Source organism: Erithacus rubecula, assembly GCF_903797595.1.
Source record: "Erithacus rubecula genome assembly, chromosome: 12".
NCBI lineage: Eukaryota > Metazoa > Chordata > Aves > Passeriformes > Muscicapidae > Erithacus > Erithacus rubecula.
In genome coordinates this window covers 315,303-335,520 of record NC_136664.1, presented here as the reverse complement: position 1 = coordinate 335,520, position 20,218 = coordinate 315,303, and the positions used below count along the sequence as shown (strand labels likewise).

The following is a 20,218-nucleotide window of genomic DNA, read 5'->3' as shown; positions in this document are numbered from 1 at the left end:
TGAGCCCCCAGCCCTGCACACAACCAGCTCTGCACTTGGTTGTTAGGAATCCAGTGGTGGCCAGAGCTGCCTGTGTCAGTGCTGGAGCTTGTCACCAGTGAGGAGGGTCCCACAGGTTTGTAGGTGTCAGGGTGTGTGGATGCTGGTGGGGCAGGGAGGCAGAGCTGCCCCATTGCCCCTCCAGTGCTCAGGGCCACTGTGCCCATAGGAGTGGCTACCAAAGGGGGTGCACCTGCCTCTCCATGGATCTCATCATCATAAAGACATGTTATCTGCTGAAGGGCTCTGAATTTCACCCCAAAGCTGGGGTTCTTGGAAGCAGAGAGGCTTGTCCAGCAGCCTCCCATCCCCTAAGGACCTTCTGTGTGGTAACAAGAGAACTTGGAGGGCCCTTGGCTGTGGGAGCTCAGGGGTTGGTGCCCAGGCTGTGCACAGGGACAGATCCAGGGTGCCATCAGCAGTGAGCTCTGCTGGTGACCTGTGGGCCAGGAGATGATGGCTGCAGCCACACAGGGGGCAGGGTTTGGTGTTGGACAGGAAAGAACAGGTGTGAACAGGAGAAGGGAAGGGAGGAGACAAAGCACATTTGCTGAACTCACAGCTGGAAGGTTGTGTTCAGTAATGGCTCACAGTGACTGACATTGCTGTTGTAAAACAGTGTTGGAGCCCTTGAGATGGATAGACAGGAGCTGAGGAGGGGGAGGGAGTGCCAGGATGACACACCAGGTACTGCCTGTGCTGGTGAGAGGGAGGTGGAGAGTGTCTGACAGCCGCATGCACTGACATGAGCTGTGCTCACATGAACACCCTGCTTTCCATCCCCAGAGCAGGAAATGCCATGGAATACATCTGCAGTACAAAATGCTGTGTCACACACCTGCCAGGAGCCCTGGGCACTGCACCTTCCTGCCCCCTCGTGCCCCACTCTCAGTTTATACAAATAGAGCCTCAGCATGCGAGGCAGGTTCTGCACGTCCAGAGAAATGTCTTTGGATGTTTTTGCAGTGCAAAAGGACAAGCCATTCAACAAAGGCAGTCTGGAATTCCCTGTCAGTGCAAAGTGATTTGGGATGTGCAGCCTATTTGCCCTCACTGTGTCTTTGCCACCTGCTTGGGGCTGGTCCGTGGGGATGAAAGGACGAAGGGTCGTGCCCTGGGTCATGGTGTAGGAAAGGAACAGGAGAATCCTGGGTGGAGCCAGAGGACTAGAGTGGGTCCAGTTGCTGACCAGTGTTCATCTTTGCAGGGGTTTGCTCCCCAAGGCCAGCCCATGGCTGCACTGCCACAGTTCCCACATTCATACCCTGAATTTTTAGCTCCCCTCACTTTTTTCCAAGCTGCTTTTCTGTTTGCCTTTGGGAATTCTGTGCCTGTAGCAATTTAATGTACCGCAGCCATTTTTTTCCCCTTCCCTTTTTTTTTCTTTTTTTCCCTTTTTTTTCCCCCCTGTGGTGGAGGGAGGATGGAAGGAATGGTGGCTGTGGAGATGCAGGTAGATAAAGGTAATTACTTAAACACATATAGGGCAGGACTTACAGGTTTGGAGCCCCAGATTAAGATGCAGAGGAGCATGTGAGGTTGATGATTATATTTCGGGGAGAGTTAATTGACGGAAGGTGAAGGCAGACAAAGAACCGCTGCTTACTGCCTTCTTGAATCCCAATCAGGAATTATGATTAAAGACGCGGCGAGACAACAGAGGCCTGATGAATTGGTGTCTTTTTTTTTTCTTTTTTGCCGTCATTCACACTTGATTGACTTCAACCTTTCAAGTGCAAAAGTCTCTCTTTTCCATTATTATTCATAGCCATCTGAGTTTTTCTAATTAAAGTGTATGAAAACAATTACTGATCCGTCGTACTGAGCGTGGTGCTGGGGACGGCAGCCGTACTGTAACGCCTGTGAAAAGCCACAGCTCTATAATGATGTGCAGCTGAGGTGTTAGATAATTTTATTCTTTTTCTACTCTGTTGGGGTTTTTTTTAATTTCTCATGATTTATTTTTCATAATTCCTAAAGATCCTAGGCAAACAGGCTGTTCCTGCTGCTAGAGCTGAGAGGGATGGTTTCTCCCTGCCTCCCCTTCTTGGCCCCGTGCTCATCCCCCTCCTCCGAGCCCAGCTACTGGAAATTACTCTGTGACCTTTCACGTCTGCCAGCCAGCCACCCACAGCCATCAGCTGCTTGTGTGCAGAGCAGAGGGTGGAACGGGTTTGGTGTGCTCAGCTCCCCTCCTGGGATGTGTCACTGCCTTCTCTGCTGCTCCAGGGCACCTGGCACTCCCTGCCCTGCCCTGGCCAGCCCAGGAAGGGCAGGGAGGGAGCTCTGTGTCCCTCACAGCTCAGGCCATGGCTCTGCAGCCACTTCTGGGCCACCCTTTCATCCTGAGGTTTTCCATGGGCTTCAGCTCCACCACAGGTGTGCTCTGTCAGCCCGGTGGTCCCTGGCTGTCAGAGAGCTGGGTACAGGGCATGCAGCTGCCACACACACTCTCCTCCTGAAATCCAGGGCTCCACATCCAGCAGAAGGATGGGGACACTTGTACTGCCTCCACTGAATGGGAGTGTCCAGGTGTGCCTCACCTTGCCAGCAGTGGGAGGCTGGGCCAGGAGCACCTGGTGTCAGCAGGGTGGCGTGGGCAGCTGCCCAGGGCCGTAGAGGAGTCTGTGCTTGCCACAGGCATTGAGCAGCAGGGGAAGCCTGTGCTGGAGAGCACAGGGATGGTGGCAGTGACGTGTCTGTCTGTCCCAGAGCTGTGAGGCAGTGTTCCAGCAGTGAGACATTGTCTCCAGGCATTCAGAAGGACACTCACTGTCCTGCATCTGATGCCAGCCATGTGCAGGCTGCTGGTGAGATGGTTTGTGACCAAGTATATCCAAAGAAACAGTTTTCCAGAATAGGATGAGTGTGCACATTTGGCTCTCCCAAAGAGCCTCTCAAGCTGAGCCATGCAGATTCTCCAGCTCTGTAAAAGCAGTGTCCCAGCACTGCACTGGTTTTGATGGTGCAGGATCTAGCCAAATACTTGAAGAGGAGCAAAGGGAATGCATCAGTCAGAGTGAGGAAAGGGTTACCAAAAGCTTTTTATTTCACAGTTTGCTTTCTCTTTAGTCCTTTCTTATTCATCCTTTCCTTTGTCACCTTTCTCCTTATTTGTACTTTTCTTTCTCATGCCCCTCCTTTCTCTGCATCGATACACTTTGAAAACAGTGCTGCAATGCTCCCTGGTTCAAGATTACAGTGTACTTTACTAGGTATGATTTAATTAGGGGCCTTATTATGTTTTCAGCAGCTTAAGGTGGGCCTTTCAACTTATCTACCTAATTGGTTGCACAAGAAGTTTCACAACCCATGACAAAACATTGTCAGTGATCAAAGTCTGAATTCCACATAAAGGAAAAATATTAATAATAAGATTATTCTTCAAGTGTGCACTGCTAATTATGTCCAGAATGTAACTGTGGAAACACTTTTGACTGATTTGAGCTTTGTCTAATAAATACGAAGTCTTCAGTGAGCTGTGAAAAATGACGCCTCTGACTTCACAATACTGATGTCTAGTTTTACCACTGGAGATGTTTAAAATATTTTCCTGTGTTTTTCCTCCCCCTGTGTCTCCCTTTCCTCCTCTAGGTGACAACCCCTGAGGTGATGATGCCCAGCAGCATGTTCCTCCCAGCAGCTGCTCCAGAGAAGGATGGGAACTCAGGCACAGAGGAGCTGGGGAAACAGTCTGGTGAGTGCAGCTCAGTGACACCCACAGTCCCACCACTGCCCCAGCTCCATCACCTGGTCAGGGTCCAGGTTCATTCCTGTTAATCCTCTCTTTGGTAGCACCTAGACTCAAATACTACGCTCAGTTTGATGAGCCTTCTTATTTGAAAATAGAGAGGACATCAAAAAGGAGCGGTGGAGACAGAGGTGGCTGAATGGCTTTTGCTTGAAAGGGAGAATTGAAGGTGATAAATGCACTGAGAGATGTGCGTGTGAATAATTTCCAGATATTCAAAGTGGGCGAGGAAGTAAATTGTGTAGGTTTATGCAATGGGCCATGATGAGGTTAATGGGCTGGTATTGAAACAAATGAATGAAGATAGAGGAGAAATGTTAGAAATACTTGTGGCGTTGGCGGTTAAAATCGCGGAGTGTTGAGGAGTGAGGGGTGCTGGTGGTGGCGCGCTGGTGTAACGCTGGGTTCTGTTTGCACAGAGGGCTCTGAGGATGCGGGGAAGAGCCTGGGGCCGCCGGACGGCGCCGAGCACGGCGGGGACGCCAAGCCCGCGGCGGAGCCGGGCGCCGCCCGCGAGGACGCCGCCTTCCTGTGCTGGAAGAAGGGCTGCAGCCAGGTGTTCAAGAGCTCGGCAGCCCTGCAGACGCACTTCAACGACGTGCACGCCAAGCGGCCCCAGCTGCCCGTGTCCGACCGCCACGTCTACAAGTACCGCTGCAACCAGTGCAGCCTGGCCTTCAAAACCATCGAGAAGCTGCAGCTGCACTCGCAGTACCACGTCATCCGGGCAGCCACCATGTGCTGCCTCTGCCAGCGCAGCTTCCGCACCTTCCAGGCGCTGAAGAAGCACCTGGAGACCAGCCACCTGGAGCTGAGCGAGGCCGACATCCAGCAGCTCTACGGGGGGCTCCTGGTCAACGGGGACCTCCTTGCCATGGGGGACCCCTCCCTTGCCGAGGACCACACCATAATAGTGGAGGAGGACAAAGAAGAGGAGAGCGACCTGGAAGATAAGCAGAGTCCAACAGGCAGCGATTCAGGGTCGGTGCAAGAGGACTCTGGCTCAGAACCAAAAAGGGCCTTACCCTTCAGGAAGGGCCCTAACTTCACTATGGAGAAATTTCTAGATCCATCTCGCCCATACAAGTGCACGGTCTGCAAGGAGTCCTTCACGCAGAAGAACATTCTCCTGGTACATTACAATTCCGTTTCTCATCTGCATAAACTGAAACGAGCCCTGCAAGAGTCTGCTACTGGGCAACCTGAGCCTACCAGCAGCCCAGACAACAAACCTTTCAAGTGTAACACCTGCAACGTGGCCTACAGCCAGAGCTCCACTCTGGAGATCCACATGCGGTCGGTCCTGCACCAGACCAAGGCTCGCGCGGCCAAGCTGGAGGCGGCCGGCGGCAGCAACGGCGCCGGCAGCAGCAGCAGCAGCCTCTCCCTGGGCTCGTCCACGCCGAGCCCCGTCAGTGCCAGCAGCAGCAATGCTTTTGCAACCACCAGCACGAGCACTTCAGGCACCGCTCCCATTCCCAGCCTGCTCACCCAGGTCTCCAGTGACAGTGTGGGAATTCCCCCCTTGGGCAACGCTGTAAGCACTAACATCTCCTCCCCTGCGGAGCCCAAGGAGGTGAACCGCAAGAAGCTGGCAGACATGATTGCATCCAGGCAGCAGCAGCAGCAGCAACAGCAGCAGCAGCAGCAGCAGCAGCAACAGCAGCAGCAGCAGCAACAAGCTCAAACCTTGGCACAGGCACAGGTCCAGGCCCACCTGCAGCAGGAGCTGCAGCAGCAAGCTGCTCTCCTGCAGTCCCAGCTCTTCAACCCAGCACTTTTGCCGCACTTTCCAATGACCACTGAGACCCTTCTGCAGCTGCAGCAGCAGCAGCATCTTCTGTTCCCATTCTACATCCCCAGTGCTGAGTTCCAGCTCAATCCAGAAGTCAGCTTGCCTGTCACCAGCGGTGCACTGACACTGACTGGGACGGGTCCAAGTTTGCTGGAGGACTTGAAGGCACAAGTTCAGCTCCCTCAGCAGAGCCATCCTCAGCTGTTGCAGCAGCAGCAGCAAGGTCAACTGTCCTTGTCACAACCCCACTCCGTCCTATTACAGCAGAGCCAGCACCCAGAGAAGAAGAATAAATCTGTAGTGAAGGAGAAAGATAAAGAAACCCCACGGGAAAGGGAAAGCTCAGAGAGGGGAGACAATAACGTGACGCTGAAGGAGTCTCTTCCTGATAACTTGAAGCCCAAAGAGAAGAAGGACTTTGTGCCAGGCAGCAGTTCAGAGCCCTCCATGCTGCCTCCACGGATTGCTTCCGACGCCAGGGGCAACGCCACCAAAGCCTTGCTGGAAAACTTCGGCTTTGAGCTCGTCATTCAGTACAATGAGAACAAGCAAAAGGGGCAGAAGAAAAATGGGAAGACAGAGCAAGGTGAGAACTTGGAAAAGCTGGAGTGCGATACGTGCGGCAAGTTCTTCTCCAACATCCTGATCCTGAAGAGCCACCAGGAGCACGTTCACCAACATTACTTCCCGTTCAAGCAGCTGGAGCGGTTTGCCAAGCAGTACAGGGAGCACTACGACAAGCTGTACCCGCTGCGGCCGCAGACCCCCGAGCCGCCGCCGCCGCTGCCCCCCGCCCCTGCCCCGCCGGCGGCCGCTCCTGCCATCCCCGCCTCCGCCCCGCCCATCACCTCGCCCACCATGGCCCCGGCGCAGCCCGCCGTGCCGCTCACCCAGCTCTCCATGCCCATGGAGCTGCCCATCTTCTCGCCGCTCATGATGCAGACCATGCCGCTGCAGACGTTACCGGCGCAGCTGCCGCCCCAGCTGGGCCCCGTGGAGCCGCTGCCCGCCGACCTGGCCCAGCTGTACCAGCACCAGCTCAACCCCAGCCTTCTGCAGCAGCAGCAGAACAAGAGGCCGCGCACGCGGATCACCGACGACCAGCTCAGAGTCCTTCGGCAGTATTTCGACATTAACAATTCCCCGAGTGAGGAGCAGATCAAAGAGATGGCAGACAAGTCTGGCTTGCCCCAGAAAGTGATCAAGCACTGGTTCAGAAACACCCTGTTCAAGGAGCGCCAGCGCAACAAGGACTCCCCGTACAACTTCAGCAACCCCCCCATTACCAGCCTGGAGGAGCTGAAGATCGACTCGCGGCCCCCCTCCCCAGAGCCGCAGAAGCAGGAGTACTGGGGCAGCAAGCGCTCCTCTCGGACGCGCTTCACCGACTACCAGCTCAGAGTCCTGCAAGACTTCTTCGATGCCAATGCTTACCCAAAGGATGATGAATTTGAGCAGCTTTCTAACTTGCTGAACCTCCCGACACGTGTCATAGTGGTGTGGTTTCAGAATGCCCGTCAGAAAGCTCGGAAAAACTATGAGAATCAGGGAGAGGGCAAGGACGGGGAGCGACGGGAGCTCACAAATGACAGGTACATCAGAACGAGCAACTTGAACTACCAGTGCAAAAAGTGCAGTCTGGTCTTCCAGCGCATTTTTGATCTCATTAAACACCAGAAAAAGCTTTGTTACAAAGATGAGGATGAGGATGGGCAGGACGATAGCCAGAACGAAGACTCTATGGATGCAATAGAGCTCTTGACTCCAACCAGTTCCTCCTGCAGCACACCAATGCCCTCACAAGCTTACAGCACACCCACATCTTCAGCCAACGCCACCTCCTCAGCTTTTCTGCAGCTCACGGCAGAGGCAGACGATTCCTCCACCTTTAGTTCTAAAGTAGAAGCTACAGATGAGAAACCAAAGCAGTCTGAACCTCCAAGTACACAGCAAAACCAAACCCAAGAGAAGCAAGTGCAACCAAAGCAAGAGCCTCAGCAGCAACAGGACCAAGGAGAACAAAAGACAAGTTCAGCACACCAAAAGATTTCACAGTTATCCTCCCCCTCTTCGCTGCAACAGCCACCTCCTCCTCAGCCCCCTCAGTGCTCCTTGTCACAGTCAAGTCCGAGTCCATCTCAGCTCTCGCACCTCTCCCTCAAACCCATTCACACGTCCACCCCTCAGCAGCTGGCAAACCTACCTCCTCAGCTAATCCCATACCAGTGTGACCAGTGTAAACTGGCCTTTCCTTCCTTTGAGCATTGGCAGGAGCATCAGCAGCTCCATTTCCTGAGTGCACAGAACCAGTTTATCCACCCCCCGTTCCTAGACAGAACACTGGATATGCCGTTCATGCTTTTTGATCCCAGTAACCCACTGCTGGCGAGCCAGCTGCTGTCCGGAACGTTGCCGCAGATTCCGGCGAGCTCGGCCACCTCGCCGTCCACCCCCACATCCACCATGAACACGCTCAAGAGAAAGCTGGAGGAGAAGGCCAGTGCGAGCCCTGGGGAGAACGACAGTGGGACAGGGGGAGAAGAGCCCCAGAGGGACAAGCGCCTGAGGACAACCATCACCCCTGAGCAGCTGGAAATCCTGTACCAGAAATACCTGCTGGACTCGAACCCCACGCGGAAGATGCTGGATCACATCGCGCACGAGGTGGGGCTGAAGAAGCGCGTGGTGCAGGTTTGGTTCCAGAACACGCGCGCGCGGGAGAGGAAGGGGCAGTTCAGGGCCGTGGGGCCTGCGCAGGCCCACCGGCGCTGTCCCTTCTGCCGGGCTCTCTTCAAGGCCAAGACGGCGCTGGAAGCTCACATCAGGTCCCGCCACTGGCACGAGGCCAAGCGCGCCGGGTACAACCTGACGCTGTCTGCCATGCTGCTGGACTGCGACGGGGGCCTCCAGATGAAGGGAGACATCTTCGACGGGGCCGGCTTTGCCCACGTGCCAGCCGCCAGCGGCGACGGGCAGAGCGTGCCCCTGTCCCCCGTCAACAAGAGCATGGAGCTGTCGCCCAGGACCCTGCTGAGCCCCTCCTCCATCAAGGTGGAAGGCGTTGAAGACTTTGAGAGTCCCTCCATGTCCTCAGTCAACCTCAACTTCGACCAGACGAAGCTGGACAACGACGACTGCTCTTCGGTGAACACGGCCATCACGGACACCACCACGGGAGACGAGGGCAACGCCGACAACGACAGCGCCACGGGGATCGCCACCGAAACCAAATCGGCGTCGGGGCCCGGCGAAGGGCTGACTAAAGCAGCCATGATAGCCATGTCCGAGTATGAAGACCGCCTGTCGTCTGGCCTGGTCAGCCCGGCCCCCAGCTTCTACAGCAAGGAGTACGACAACGAAGGCACCGTGGACTACAGCGAGACCTCCAGCCTGGCAGACCCCTGCTCGCCCAGCCCCGGGGCCAGCGGCTCAGCCAGCAAGGCCGGCGAGAGCGGGGACCGGCCCGGGCAGAAGCGCTTCCGCACTCAGATGACAAACCTCCAGCTCAAGGTCCTAAAGTCGTGCTTTAATGACTACAGGACGCCGACCATGCTGGAGTGCGAGGTCCTGGGCAATGACATTGGATTGCCAAAGAGAGTTGTTCAGGTCTGGTTCCAGAATGCGAGGGCGAAAGAGAAGAAGTCCAAACTCAGCATGGCCAAGCATTTTGGTATAAACCAAACGAGTTACGAGGGACCCAAAACAGAGTGCACTTTGTGTGGCATCAAGTACAGCGCTCGGCTGTCTGTACGTGACCATATCTTCTCTCAACAGCATATCTCCAAAGTTAAAGAAACCATTGGAAGTCAGTTGGATAAGGAAAAGGAGTATTTTGACCCAGCTACTGTCCGTCAGTTGATGGCTCAGCAGGAGCTGGACCGAATCAAAAAAGCCAACGAGGTTCTTGGTCTGGCAGCTCAGCAGCAGGGCATGTTTGACAGCACGCCCCTGCAGGCTCTGAACCTTCCTGCTGCCTACCCAGCGCTGCAGGGCATCCCTCCAGTCCTGCTCCCAGGCCTCAACAGCCCATCCTTACCTGGCTTCACTCCATCCAACACAGGTGGGTACAGGTGTTCCCCTGCTCAGGCACACCTTCACCTGGAGCATACCTAGCACAAGCAGTTGTTCCCTCGGGAATGACTGGTAACAGGGTTCCTGGGCCATTAGTTCAGCATGCTGACTCACAGCACAACAGCAGTAGGTATTTTATCTAATTCCTGAACTCAGGAAATTGTATAGCAAAGTCTGAGCTAGAGCAACATCTAAACGTGCTGCATATATGCCCCTGTGTAGAAATCCTGAAGCTCCTTCAAGGAACTGGGATATGGAAGATTTATCCAATGGAAAGACTAATGAGCTGAATACAGTTGGTTATTCCTTTCCTTTTGACATTCAGTTTATGTGGTGCCATCCCGAGCGTTCAGAAATCCGAACTGTTTCTAGGGAAAGGTGTGGCGTGCGTGGTGGCACTGGTGACAGATGCCCAGAGCATCTTTATGTGTCCCTGAGGTGAGCTCTGGGACAAACCCCAATGCAGCTGAGGATCAGTTTTGAGTAGTGGTTGGGTATGACCTGAAAGCACCTCCTCAACAAAAAATGGTGTAGCCGTGAGACAAATCTAGTTTGTGTTTTAATAAGATTTTTCTTAACAATGCTACATAAAAACTAAATTTGCCATAATCCTTTGGGTGGCCTCATCTCAGATACTGGACCTCATCTTTTGAGAATGCTCCTTTCCTTTGTACTTTGTGAATAGGTGGGAAGTCTAGGCCATGTAGCAAACACTGGCAGAGGAAGGTGCAGCTCAATGACCAGCAGTGACCTAAAAAATGTGATCCAAAGGCCTTGTTTCATTATGTGTCTGAAGGGCCCCTGCACATTCAAGGGATTTTCCATGTCAGCCTTGTCACCACAGATCTTGATTCATAGCACCTGGCCAGAAGCATCTCCTTGGCAAATCGTGTCCTCACCCTATCACAGGCTGCTCTGCACAGTTTGTTTAGTGCCCCACATTTATAACAAAAACTCAAATTACTTCTTTGCACTTCAGTCCATATTGTTGCTTTTATTTTCTCCAAAGCCCTGGATGTGTCCTGGGGAGATGGGACTGCATCTGATGAATCTTAAATGCTGTCAGTGACTGCCTAGACAGGACTGCACTGTTTAGAAAGTCAAACAGTCTGTTTGTGGCCTTTAGATAAAGCTGCAAAGGTCAGGCCACGGCAGCTGCGGGGCTGTCAGAGCAGATAAGGCCATGCATCCAGGAACTGTGAATTACCTCCTGCTCCTTGAACCTCTCAGGGATGCTCACCTGGGAAACATCCATTGCAGTGGTGTCCTCCTAGAGCGTGCCCTTATCCGAGATCTCCAGGGCCGCCTCATTGCAGACTGTCCTGCCGTCACTAATCATTCTTGTCCTGGCACCCCCTCAGGAGCAGACACGGCTTTCAGAGGGGTTTGGGTCGGCCACCCTGATAACAGTGCCCATGGCTGCTCCAGGCTGTGCCTGCTCTGCCCAGGCTGCTCTCCCTGCTGCAGCTCTGGCACTCGGGTTTGTCCCTGACTGAGCCGGTTTGGCGCGTGGGTTTTACAGCAGGTTCCTGCTCAGGAGCTGGGGAATGTACAGGGTTGTGCCAGCGGGACATTGGAGCTTTATTTTGGGGGGTTTTTCCCCAAATGGCATCGTGGGAGTTGCCAAGCAAAACGTTTCTCCTCAGGAGCAGATGTGCCAGCTGCAGCAGCCATGACTAATGGGGGTGACTCCAGGAGCCACACTCCTGTCGCCCCCAGCCACTGTCAGAGCAGAAACTGGCACCAGGGACAGTGTTGTTAGTGGCTCTTCCTGCTGTGGGGAAGAAGGACAAGCTTTGCATTCCACCATTAATCTATCTCCTTAGTGGGGAAGCATCACTACACCTTTACTTCCACCCAAAACACGATGCTTATGCCCAGAGGAAAGGTCTGAACACCACATAAACTCTGGAATTGCTCAGAACTGAGCATCCAGAGCCCTGACATTAGAAGGAAGGAAGGGGTTGCTTCAAAGGTTTGTGGATTCATGAACATCAGTCTAATAAGGACAAAATAAATTAGGTTTAGCCTGTTTGGTCTCCAGTTGCCATGACCAGGGCTTCTCGATCTTTGAAGATTTGTACAAGATGAGCAGTGCTGAGTGTTGTCACCCTTTGGTGTGGCACCATCCTGCTGCTGCCAAGGACCCGTTAGAGCAGATGCTGACAGGAGTGTTAATAATGTGGGAATGTCAGAGGAGCCAGGAACTCATCACCTGTGCTGGGATCCTGATGCTGTGGGACCCATCACGGGCAGCGCCAGCGGGCAGTGCAGGAGTGGGGACTGAGGGGACATGTCCGTGCGTGTGTCCACACGTGTCCATGCATGTCCCACCATGCAGGGCCTAGGGAGTGCTACAGGAGCCGTGGTGCAGAGGGAGCAGCAGCAGGGCTGGGCTCTGTGAGCTGGGCTGGGCTCTGGGCTCTGGGCTCTGAGCTCTGGGCTCTGTGAGCCATGCTGTGGCTGCAGGGCTGGGCCCTGGGCTCTGAGCTCTGGGCTCTGGGCCCTGTGAGCTGTGCTGTGCAGCAGGGCTGGGCTCTGGGCTCTGAGCTCTGGGGTCTGGGCTCTGTGAGCTGGGCTGGGCTCTGGGCTCTGGGCTCTGGGCTCTGGGCTCTGAGCTCTGGGCTCTGGGCTCTGTGAGCCGTGCTGTGTCTGCAGGGCTGGGCTCTGGGCTCTGGGCTCTGAGCTCTGGGGTCTGGGCCCTGTGAGCTGTGCTGTGCAGCAGGGCTGGGCTCTGGGCTCTGAGCTCTGGGCTCTGGGCTCTGTGAGCCGTGCTGTGCAGCAGGGCTGGGCTCTGGGCTCTGGGCTCTGGGCTCTGGGCTCTGAGCTCTGGGGTCTGGGCCCTGTGAGCTGTGCTGTGCAGCAGGGCTGGGCTCTGGGCTCTGAGCTCTGGGCTCTGGGCTCTGTGAGCCGTGCTGTGCAGCAGGGCTGGGCTCTGGGCTCTGGGCTCTGAGCTCTGGGCTCTGGGCTCTGGGCTCTGGGCCCTGTGAGCTGTGCTGTGGCTGCTCATCAGCTCAGGCCGGTGCCTGCCCTCATAGAGAGGAGATGGCCCCCAGCTTGGGGCGGGCTCGGTCACCCCCTCACGCTTTCTGCCTGCCCAGCACTAAGTGACTGGACCTCTCTCTGTCCCTCTTGCAGCTTTAACTTCTCCCAAACCCAGCCTGATGGGCCTGCCCAGCACAAGCGTCCCTTCACCCGGCCTCCCCAGCTCCGGATTACCAAATAAGCCGCCGCCGGCCGCGCTGAGCTCGCCCAGCCCGGCGCAGGGCGCGGCCGTGGCCCCGCAGCCGCCGGCACCGCCGCCGCAGCAGCAGCAGCAGCAGCAGCAGCAGCAGCCCGCGCCCGCGCCGCGCAAGGAGAAGGAGAGCGAGAAGGCCAAGGAGAAGGAGAAGGCAGCCAAGGGGAAGGGGGACGCCGCGCCCGGGCCCAAGAAGGAGAAGGGGGAGGCGGCGGCGGGCGGCCTGGCGGCCCCGCTGCCCGCCATGGAGTACGCGGTGGAGCCCGCCCAGCTGCAGGCGCTGCAGGCCGCCCTCAACTCGGACCCCACCACCTTGCTGACCAGCCAGTTCCTTCCGTACTTCGTCCCCGGCTTTTCCCCCTACTACGCCCCGCAGATCCCCGGCACCCTGCAGAGCGGGTACCTGCAGCCCATGTACGGGATGGAGGGGCTGTTCCCCTACAGCCCTGCCCTGTCCCAGGCGCTGCTGGGGCTGTCTCCCGGCTCCCTGCTGCAGCAGTACCAGCAATACCAGCAGAGTCTGCAGGAGGCATTGCAGCAGCAGCAGCGACAGCAGCAGCAGCAGCAGCAGCAGCAGAAACCGCAGCAGCCCAAAGGAAGCCAAACCCCCGTCCCCACGGGGGCTGCCACCCCGGACAAAGACCCTGCCAAAGAACCCCCCAAGCAAGAAGAGCAGAAGAACGCACCCCGCGAGGTGTCCCCCCTCCTGCCCAAACCCCAAGAAGAGCCCGAAGCGGAAGGCAAGGGCGCGGACTCGCTCTGCGACCCGTTCATCGTCCCAAAGGTGCAGTACAAGCTGGTCTGCCGCAAGTGCCAGGCGTGCTTCGGCGACCAGGAGGCGGCCAGCGACCACCTGAAGTCCCTCTGCTTCTTCGGCCAGTCTGTGGCGAACCTGCATGAGATGGTGCTTCACGTGCCCACGGGCAGCGGCCAGGGCAGCGGCTCGTACCAGTGCGTGGCGTGCGACAGCACGGTGTGTGGGGACGAGGCCCTCGGCCAGCATCTCGAGTCAGCCCCGCACAAACACCGAACAATCACAAGAGCAGCAAGAAACGCCAAAGAGCACCCCAGTCTATTACCTCACTCTGCCTGCCCCCCCGACCCCAGCACCGCATCTACCTCGCAGCCGGCCGCTCACTCAAACGACAGCCCCCCAGCCCCCCGGCCCGCCCCGGCTTCCCCCCACGCCTCCAGACCGCCCTGGCCCCCGGCAGGGCCGCCGCCAACGCCGCCCTTCCCTCCTCTCTCCTCATCTTCAACGGTTACCTCAAGTTCATGCAGCACCTCAGGGGTTCAGCCCTCGATGCCAACAGACGACTATTCGGAGGAGTCTGACACGGATCTTAGCCAAAAGTCAGATGGACCGGCGAGCCCGGCCGAGGGGCCCCAGGACCCCGGCTGCCCTAAGGACAGTGGTCTAGCTAGCATAGGAATGGACACCTTCAGATTGTAAGCTTTGAAGATGAACAATGAAAATGAATTTAAATAATTAAAAAAAAAAAAAGTTAATAACAAACCAATTTCAAAAATAGACTAACTGCAATTCCAAAGCTTCTAACCAAAAAAAAAAAAAAAGAAAAAAGAAAAAAAGAAAAAGCGTGGGTTGTTTTCCCATATAACGATGCCGGTGGGTTTTACATTTCTTTTTTCCTTTCATTTAAAAAAAAAAAAACATTAAAAAAAAATAATTAAAAAAAATCTCAAAAAAAAAAAAAAAAAACCTCTGTTACATTTGTCCTCTGGAAGGTACTGTTGGTCTGGGAGAGAAGGCCGTGCTGCCTCCTGGCGCCTGCGGAGCTCGCACCCCTGTACATTGCCCCGTCTGGTCCCCCTCGATAGCACAGCAGAGCCCGGCAGCGCTGTATGGGAAAGCAGCCCACCTGGAGACAGTTTTAAATTTCTTGCTATCTTAGCATTCAGATACCAATGGCTTGCTAAAAAGAAAAAAGAAATGTAATGTCTTTTTATTCTCAGGTCAATCGCTCACACTTTGTTCTGTTTTCAGAATCATTGTTTTATATATATATATATATATATACATATATATATAATTTCTTTCGTTTGTTTTGGGGGTTTTGTTTTGGTTTGGTTTTGTTCCAGAAAAGGATTTTTTTTCTGTTGGTTTTTTTGGTTTTTTTGGGGTTTTTTTGTTTTTCAAGGGGGGTTTTGTTAATTTAAAATGGGCAGAAAGTGTTCAAGAGAAAAACAATGTGAACTGCTTTAGCTTTTCGGGGATTTTAAGGGTAGCTTTTCTGCTGAAGCCAATTCCAAGGGGAAAAGTAAAGCACTCCCACTTTTCAGAAAAAAAAAAATCCACACAAAGAGTGTTGAGGACTTGGAGCTTAAAAAAAATAAGTTTTAAAACAACTGACTTTCTGTATTTATGATAGATATGACCATTTTTGGTGTTGAGTAGATTGTTGCATTGGAAATGAACTGAAGCAGTATGGTAGATTTAAAAGAAAAAACCCTTTTGTGTACATTTAGCTTTTGTATGGTCCAGCTGACGGCTTCTCATTTGATGTTGTCTTGTTCATTCCTAGACAGATAGATTGCGATCCATCGACTCGCCTGAGCTTTTCTCCCCTTTGTACCTTTATCCCCGTCCCCATCCTGTAATCTTCCACTTATGGTCGCTACCTTCATTTCTTAGAGGGTGGTTGCATAATTATTTTATAAAAACTAAAGAAAGAAGTTCAAAGGGTTTTGGGGGTCAGTAGGATCCCTTGCAGAATATTTTTTGTTGGGGGTTTGAAACTTTTTAAGGCATATACATGCGATTTACCTATGTCTGTTACCCTTGTGCACTTACTTTATTCTTATTTTCCGTTTCTCTTTTTTTCTTCTCTTTTTCTTCCCCTCTTCCTTGACTCATTTTGTAAATGCTTCAAAGACTCTGTTCCTGACCTCTGAGCATCGGTTCTGTTTGTGTAATTAGGCTGCACTCTATTCCTTCTTTTGGAAAAAAAAAAAAAAAAAAAAAGGTTTTGTTACATTTTTTTCTCTAAAGAAAATTCATGCTTTAAATAAAATCCAAAGACATACCCTTCACCACTGGTGCAGAATGAGCAAAAAGGATTCTTTTTACTTGAGAATTTGTTTCTGATTTAAACAAACAAGTCTAAGTTTAAATAAAGAATAAAAAAACGTACCCAGGTTGTTATCTGTGCTTCTTCTGCAAGCAGAGAGACAACTCCTAGCGAGCACCCAGTGCACCCCAGGCAGGTTTCTGTTCCCAAGATCTCTCCGTGGCAGCAGCGGGTGCCAGGCTCAGGGAGCCCCCGGCCCCCAGCCCGCACGCACCTCAGCCGGCCCAGACTCTGAAAGGAAAACTTTATGCTGCTAAAATGTAGATTTTGGAGACGTAGATGCTTTGCTGTTCCCTTCCATAACCAAATGCCAACAGAAACAACCTCTGTCCACCACGTTTCCTCTGCCCAAAAGCACGAGAGCCTTCTGCCCACCGTCATCGTCCTCCTGCGTGGGAAGGGAGCCCGGCAGACGCGACAGGAGCTCGGCCGCTGCTCCGGGCGAGCTCCCCAGAGACTCACAGCGGGACACTTATATTTTTATGGAGTTTTGGTTTTAGTTTGATGAAAGACTAGATCCTGAACTGTTGTACATATTTCTGACTAGGCTAATGCACAGTGCAAATTCCTTTTTTAATTGTTTTTTAAGTAGTTGATACTAAAGCGCGAACCACCGGATGTTCCTCCCGGGACCCAGCTGTAGCATAAGGTGTCAAAAACAGAACCACGTACCCACGGAGCGTTTGCTGTTTTAACAAACTGTTTTCTTTAACAGAAGTTCTTGTATTTCTCCCTGTGTTTGAGATGAACATTTTTTAAATTCTAAAGTTGTACAGTTTTTTTTTTTCCATTATTTTATCTTGTTTGTAATTCTATGAAATATATATATATATTTTTTGCCATTTAACTGTTGTATGTTACTCTGTCTGTATCATATAGAAATTTTTTTGTTTTGTTTTGTTTTGGATTCTCTCTGTGATGCCAGTTCCCGGTTTAACACGAGCTTTATCTGTCCGATTCCGCAAGGTCTCTTTTGGAAATCCTTTTCTTGCGTCTTGTTTTGTTTCGTTTTTTTAATTATATTGCTTGGTCATAGTGCAATTTCTCTCTCCTCCTTCCCCCTCCTCCTTCCCACCCACTAAAAGGTTTTATAAATTCATTTCCTCGTATTTTTTCTAAATGTTTCTAGAGACTATTTCAGTGCGAGGTTGCCTCCTCCTCCTCCGGGACCCGCGGCCACCCCCAGCCCTCGCGTGGCCTTTCCAGCCAGCGGCAGGGCAGGGCCAGCCTGGGCACCAGGAAAGCTCTTCAGACTTAGCATTAAGCGGGTTTCTGTTTTATTTTTAATAAAAAGCTTTTTTAAGTGGTGAAGATGGCCAAAGTTTGATACAATTGAGAATAAAGAGAAGCGTCAGGGGTGTGCGGGGCCACCTGGGGCTGGCGGGGGACGAGGCGGGTGGACACAGCCAGCACGCTCACCAAAATATATTTTGCTTTAAAAAAAAAATAAAAATAAAAGCTTTTAAATAGAAGCAGAAGTTGGGTTGGTTGGTTGGTCGGTTGGTTGGTCAGTCGGTCGGTCGCTTGGTTGTTGGTTGGTCGCTTGGTTGGCGCTGATACTGCCCACTGTGAAACAAAACTTTGACTATTTTTTTTGTTTTTATTTGGGGGGGGGGCGAGTTTGGGTAGAACAGAAAGCATAAATGAGGTGAAGAGGGTTATGAACAGCCTTTGCAATGTACAAAAACTAGAGCAAGTGAAACCAAAAATGATGTTCTTGGTGTTTTTCTATACTGTAGTCTTGTTAGCTTTTTTGTTACTGTAACAATGCTGATCTCGAACTGTACCAAAATACATGAGACTGACAGAAAACAAACCACATGGAACTTTCAAAACTCTAAAAAAATCTTGTCACAAAAGACTTTGTTGTCATAGTTGAGTTGACTGTAGATGGTAATTGAATATACTCCTTTGGAACTATTTCATCACGTATGTTTCCTGCTCATTGTGATACATTAAAAACAAAATGAGCAAAAGCTGCGGTGTGGCTGTCCCGCGTGCGCTGGGTCCGCGTTGGGTGGGTGCGCTGGCCTGGCCGAGGGCACGCCGAGCCCGCGCCGTGGCGTGTCCCCGGGAGCCGTCCCCTGCAGCTGCGGCACGCTCGGCGCCAGCCCACACCGTGGAACGGCTGCAGGAGGATTCCGGCACGGTTCCTTAGGGCGTGCTTCCAGGGAAGGTGCGATGCCTTGGTGGTCCAGCCTGAAACCTGTCAGCTAAAAAAAGTCACGGCTGTTCCTGCCGATAGATCAGAGGAAGATGCAGGTGAGTAGGTAAGTGGCGACTCGTCGCTCTCCCTCTGCAGCAGGGAGGGAACCCAGAGGAACTGCTGAGTGTTCAGTACACAATTCTCCTGCCAAAAAATTGCCCCTTGCAGCAGAAAAGGCTTGAAATTCACTGACAGGGACCACATCCAAAAGGAGTCACGGGCCGCAGCTCATCTGTGATTTTTAACTACAGCGATAAGAATACACAGGCAGCAGTGCAGGAGGGCAGGCAGCTGCCAGCGTGGCTGTCCTTGGTGCAGTTCCCAGGACAGCAAGGGGCTCCCTGCCCCTCCTCGGGAGAGCTCGGGCTGAGCTCCGGGGGCACAGGAGGAATTCCAGCAGCTCCCAGGGGTGTGGAGCGTTCTGTGATTACCATTCCTGCTGACGGGCCTGGGCTCCACTGGCCCTGAACTGCAAAGCACAGTCAAAATCACCAGGGTCCCTGTGGTTCTGGATGCTGTGGGGGTCTGCCCCTGCCCCAGGGCCGTGGGCACGCTGCAGCTCAGGGCTCCTAAAACTCTCTTCTGGCCAGGCTGCCTGGCCCTGTCCCTAGCCTGGGCACTGTTCTGGCAGGAGCCTAAGCAGGCAGGGATCTGGATTGTCTCTCAGCTGGCTGGGGTGTTATCAATAGGAAAACTCCCTCCTGCAGCTTTACCGGGCAGACAGGGCTGGGCAGTGACAGGGTCACGATGTGACCCTCCTGCTGCTGGGGTTTGCACTGCGCTGCATTAACGCCTCCTGCTCCTGCACCAGCCAGCTGTACGTTTATTATATAATGGTGCCATTTATTCTTGGGTAGAATTCCACTGTAAAACAGCCACGCTTGAGGAAGTGCCTCGTTATGTTCAGGAAGGTGTAAATGGCCTCGAGTAGCTGCACAAGCTGCAAACTAAAAACCTCTGTGCAGCATCCTGCACAGAGCAGCCCATCCATGGGAATTGTGCAAGCCTCTGATAGGAATTAAAAGGTTTTTCCATGCTGTGATTCTGGTGAGAGAAAGCTGGGAGTGATTTTTAATGACCTTTCATTGCCATCACCTCAAAGAGATTCAGCTCTCACTAGTGCGCTCTTACAGGCCAAAAAATGCATATTTATACAACCATAGCAGGACCTGCCTAGCTGATGGATTTGGAGCTGCATTTCCAGCTGGAGGGATGTGGCAGAATCACTCCTGTGTCCAGGTCCCCAGGGACCAGGCAGGGCCCGTGCTCACACCTGGCTGAGTGGCACTGGAATGCTGCTGAGATGTCCCCAGCACAGAGGGATGTGCTGGAAGCTGCCACCGGGCTGGGCTGTGCCAGCAGTGGGGAAGGGTTAATTCCATCAGCGCTTCACCTCCAGTGTGGAGCTGGTTCTCTGTTCCAAGCTCGTTAACAAGGTACACCTGATGATCTAAAGCACTAGAGAGTCATTTTAATTAACGCTCTGCCAGAGGGGATGTGGTGAAGACACTGATTTCACTCCAATGACTTTCTATTTTGGTGTTTTGTGGCATTGGTGTGCCAGTGCCCGGGCTGGGGAGCTGCTGCAGCCGCTGCTGCCCGGGCACAGCCCCTGCTCGGTGCCAGGGCAGCTCAGCCCTGAGCTCCCAGCACTGCCACAAGCCGAGCTCAGCCCCTTGGCGGGGCCGTGTGGGACTGGCTCTGGTGGCTTGTCCCCAGCAGGGCCCAGCTGTCACCCCGAGCCAGCAGCGGGGTGGCAGCACCCCAAAAACGAGAGGCAGCCGAGCAGCCACAGGCTCCTTCAGACAGGGCAGGGGCAGGGGACACGCTGTGCCACCCCAGGGACGGCGCCTGCTGAGCTGGGAAGGAGCCACAGCACAGGGACCTCCAGTCTCCCTCAGCCTCTGTGTGATAGAGGAGAGACTCCCCACTGCCCCAGAGAACAGACACTGGTACCTATAAATGCTATTGTGCTCTTGGTTAGATGGGAGCATGATGTTACTTAATTAATGTTTTAATACCCTAGGCA

The 20,218-nt window shown here is 53.4% G+C and overlaps 1 protein-coding gene across 2 annotated transcripts in view; it reads left to right on the top strand.

The window, feature by feature from the left end:
• The window catches only part of ZFHX3 (zinc finger homeobox 3), a 125,848-nt gene extending 109,803 nt beyond the window's left edge, over positions 1 to 16,045 (top strand). For both annotated transcript variants that reach the window (XM_079315812.1, XM_079315811.1), the window contains exons 9-11: positions 3,634 to 3,736; positions 4,210 to 9,645; positions 12,795 to 16,045. In XM_079315812.1, coding sequence (XP_079171938.1) covers positions 3,634 to 3,736; positions 4,210 to 9,645; positions 12,795 to 14,347 — 7,092 coding nt within the window. In that variant the 3' untranslated portion in view covers positions 14,348 to 16,045. The remainder of the gene's footprint in view (positions 1 to 3,633; positions 3,737 to 4,209; positions 9,646 to 12,794) is intronic.
• Positions 16,046 to 20,218: the final 4,173 nt, after the last annotated feature.